This window comes from Etheostoma spectabile, chromosome 2 (genome assembly GCF_008692095.1).
Source record: "Etheostoma spectabile isolate EspeVRDwgs_2016 chromosome 2, UIUC_Espe_1.0, whole genome shotgun sequence".
In the NCBI taxonomy this organism is placed as follows: domain Eukaryota; kingdom Metazoa; phylum Chordata; class Actinopteri; order Perciformes; family Percidae; genus Etheostoma; species Etheostoma spectabile.
Window position 1 is genome coordinate 22075951 of NC_045734.1, and position 1342 is coordinate 22077292.

Consider the following 1342-nt stretch of genomic DNA (forward strand, 5'->3'; position numbering starts at 1 on the left):
TGGAAGACAGGTTGTAGAACTGGTAATGAGAAGGAGAAATTTATCTAGAGAAAGGTTTAAAGAACAAGCTGCCAAAAGGCTCCTATCACATGAACTGAAATGAAAGGAATAACTAGACAACATCATAGACAGCTACCATCCAAATCTCCTCACCATCTTGTCAGTGAACTGCTAAAAAGCTGGCAGCGGCATCAATTATCAATCACTTAACTCGTGTATTCAAGCTTTGCCTTGCCTCAGGTAGTTTTCCTACAACCTGGAAAACTGCCCATGTAACTCCACTACATAAAGCTACCAACAACCTCAACAACTATACCGTCCAATTTCCAAGCTTCCAAATTTGGCAAAAGATTTAGAATCCAAATTTAATAATCAAATCAAGTACTATATCTCATGTAATTTAATTCTTAACCCTTTGCAAATTGGATTTAGGTTTTACTTTTTAATATTGTGTAGCACTATGGAAAGTTCTTATACTGTTGCATAAGACCATGATATTTTCCTGGACAATACTGTATCAATACACAAAAGCCAAGTATCGGTCAATGTTATTATATACTGTATGTCTTCAACCAGTATGACTGCTTGACAATTCCATTTTCCAGCAATACAATTGAACTGAGATGAACAAACAGAGAAATGTATCTTTTTAGATCAAACAAATGTTGACAAAGTTTTCAGATAAGACTAAATTAATGGCATTTACAAATGCTATGAGTATTGACACTATACAGTATAACTATAGTTAACAGCTCTTGTATTAAAAGAGTGTCCGAGTCTAAGTAACTTGGTATATGGATTGATCAAATATTTTCTTTTAAATATCATATTTATAATCTTGTCTGCAAGCTGCCCCAGAAGGTTGGCTTGTACAGAGACAAATCCTGCTTTCCTATATCTTGCAGGAAAAGAATTGTGTAAGTTACCATCTTGCCTGTTTTGGATTATGGCTATGTAATTTATAGGCATGCTGTGGCTTGAAAAATAAATCCCCTAGATTTGGTCTATCATTCTGCCTTTTCATTTGTTAACACTCACCACTGTCTTTTGTATGATATGACTGGTTGGCCATCTCTTGAGATGAGGTGAACTGCTCATTGGTTGGGGGTCTGTCAGGCACTTCTTGGCAAATTACCCCATTACATTTCCATGTTTTTAACTCCATATGTAGTTTTAAATAAAGGTTTGAAATGAAATGAACCCCAAACTTTCTGACTTTTTTTGCGTTGTGTGTGCAACGTGTAAAACAGTTGGAGAGAAACACTCACCAGGTTGAATGACTTGAGGTTGTTGATGGGGGATTTGGACGGCAGGTTGTTGAACTGGTAATGAGAAGGAGACA

General features: G+C 36.2%; 1 protein-coding gene across 1 annotated transcript in view; it reads right to left on the reverse strand.

Annotated features, from left to right (window-relative positions):
• Positions 1-1342, reverse strand: part of LOC116704278 (lipopolysaccharide-induced tumor necrosis factor-alpha factor homolog) — an 8479-nt gene that overhangs the window by 2937 nt on the left and 4200 nt on the right. Inside the window, exon 3 of the mRNA XM_032539622.1 lies at positions 1269-1322. Coding sequence (XP_032395513.1) covers positions 1269-1322 — 54 coding nt within the window. The remainder of the gene's footprint in view (positions 1-1268; positions 1323-1342) is intronic.